This window comes from Emiliania huxleyi, assembly GCF_000372725.1.
Source record: "Emiliania huxleyi CCMP1516 unplaced genomic scaffold EMIHUscaffold_6099, whole genome shotgun sequence".
Classification (NCBI taxonomy): domain Eukaryota; phylum Haptophyta; order Isochrysidales; family Noelaerhabdaceae; genus Emiliania; species Emiliania huxleyi.
In genome coordinates this window covers 1-1,491 of record NW_005197427.1, presented here as the reverse complement: position 1 = coordinate 1,491, position 1,491 = coordinate 1, and the positions used below count along the sequence as shown (strand labels likewise).

Sequence of the window (1,491 nt, the reverse complement as noted above, 5' to 3'; positions counted from 1 at the left end):
CTCGTTTGCTCTCGACGAGCGAGACGATGCAAGGCAAGTCTGCAAGTGGACACGGGTCGTGGCACTATACCATGCACCTTGTCCCACAGGCAACGCGACGAGACGCGAAACGACTGCTGGACATTCTCCGAGACGACAACATGACAGATGAGCTTATACCTGCGGGAGAATATGCCAAATGGCGGGCGCACGGCGAGGAAGCGGGGCGGGGTGCCAAGACCTCGGCTGCTCGCCCAACGCCGCCTTCACCCTCGCAGTGCACTCTTGCGAAACCTCCTTCGCAACGTCGGCCGCCTCTTCCCGGTCGTACTCCCAAACGTACTGCCTGCGCATCAGACCACAACCAACGCGTCAGCCCGGGCTCTGCAAGTCTCTCTTTGCAGACCGTTGTGGCGCCACGGCCCAGGTCGTCTGCGACGCGTGCGTGCACCGTCTCGCCTAGTGATGGCAGCGCACCCGCCCTCGTCCTTTTCCAGCGTGTACGACATGCTGGCCTCCAGCGTCTCCTTCATCGCATTGACAGCAACCGACGGCTTGAACCTATATGTTGCTTGCAGCGCCGATGAGTCGGCATCGGCCCCGTATGGGCCGGCGGGCGGAGCGTGGGTCGCCGGACCGCTGCTCCTCCGTGGGCTCCAGGCGGAATGTGTTCTCGTAGATCTTGACCGGCTCCACGCCGCCCGTGTCCGCGTCCGCCATACGAGAAGGGGCCAACGTGCCGGGCGGCGCAGTGAAACGTTCAGTTCATAAGAAATTTGCTAGCTAGGGGTCAGGGCTCTCTAGCCCGTAGCCCGATGCCGATCATCCGGCCCGCTGGATGCGCTTCTCAGCTCACCGGCCCTGGATGTGAGGTTGCCGACTGCACTCCAAGTGCTCCAAGTGCAAACCCGGAGCCGCGGGAGAGAATTATTACATGGGAGAGTAGAGAGAACGAGGGAGAGAACGACGAGAGTGGGACGACCGCGAGGTGGCATGAAGGTTGAAGCGAGAAGCGGCGAGAGACTGCGAAGAGAGATAGGAAGAGGCAGACTCCCTAGGGTGGGCGACGGCTAGCACATCACACACCTCTCCTTAAAATCCCTGTGTGGTGGCGGCGTGCCGTCCTCCCATCCCTCCCTTGGGTTGCGTGTTTTCTTTCTTTCAGAATTATTACACGTGCAGGTGTGGACCCTGTCCTCCTCCCCCATCCCTCGTTTGGCTTTGTCTGTTTTCTTTCTTTCTTTCTTTAGAATTATTACAGGGTCGTGGACGACCGCGAGGTGGCATGAAGGTTGCAGCGAGAATCGGCGCGAGGGACTGCGAAGAGAGATAGGAAGAGGCAGACTACGCCCACAAGGGTGGGCGACGGCTAGCACCACACTCCTCTCCTTAATTAAAAATCCCTGTGTGGTGGCGGCGTGCCGTCTTCCCATCCGCATCCCTCCCTTGGCGCTTGGGTTGTCTGTTTTTCTTTCTTCCTTTTAGGATTAAAATAAAACTCCCTCGCACGAC

At 59.4% G+C, this 1,491-nt stretch overlaps 1 protein-coding gene across 1 annotated transcript; it reads right to left on the bottom strand.

Moving 5' to 3' along the window:
• Positions 1-77: 77 nt before the first annotated feature.
• EMIHUDRAFT_257370 (hypothetical protein) lies at positions 78-699 on the bottom strand (the record flags this gene model as incomplete). The annotated part of the gene is made up of 4 exons (XM_005764046.1): positions 78-159; positions 221-325; positions 457-540; positions 617-699. Coding segments are annotated over 4 exons (354 nt in total), but the record flags the coding sequence as incomplete, so codon positions are not given.
• Between the last annotated feature and the right edge of the window lie 792 nt (positions 700-1,491).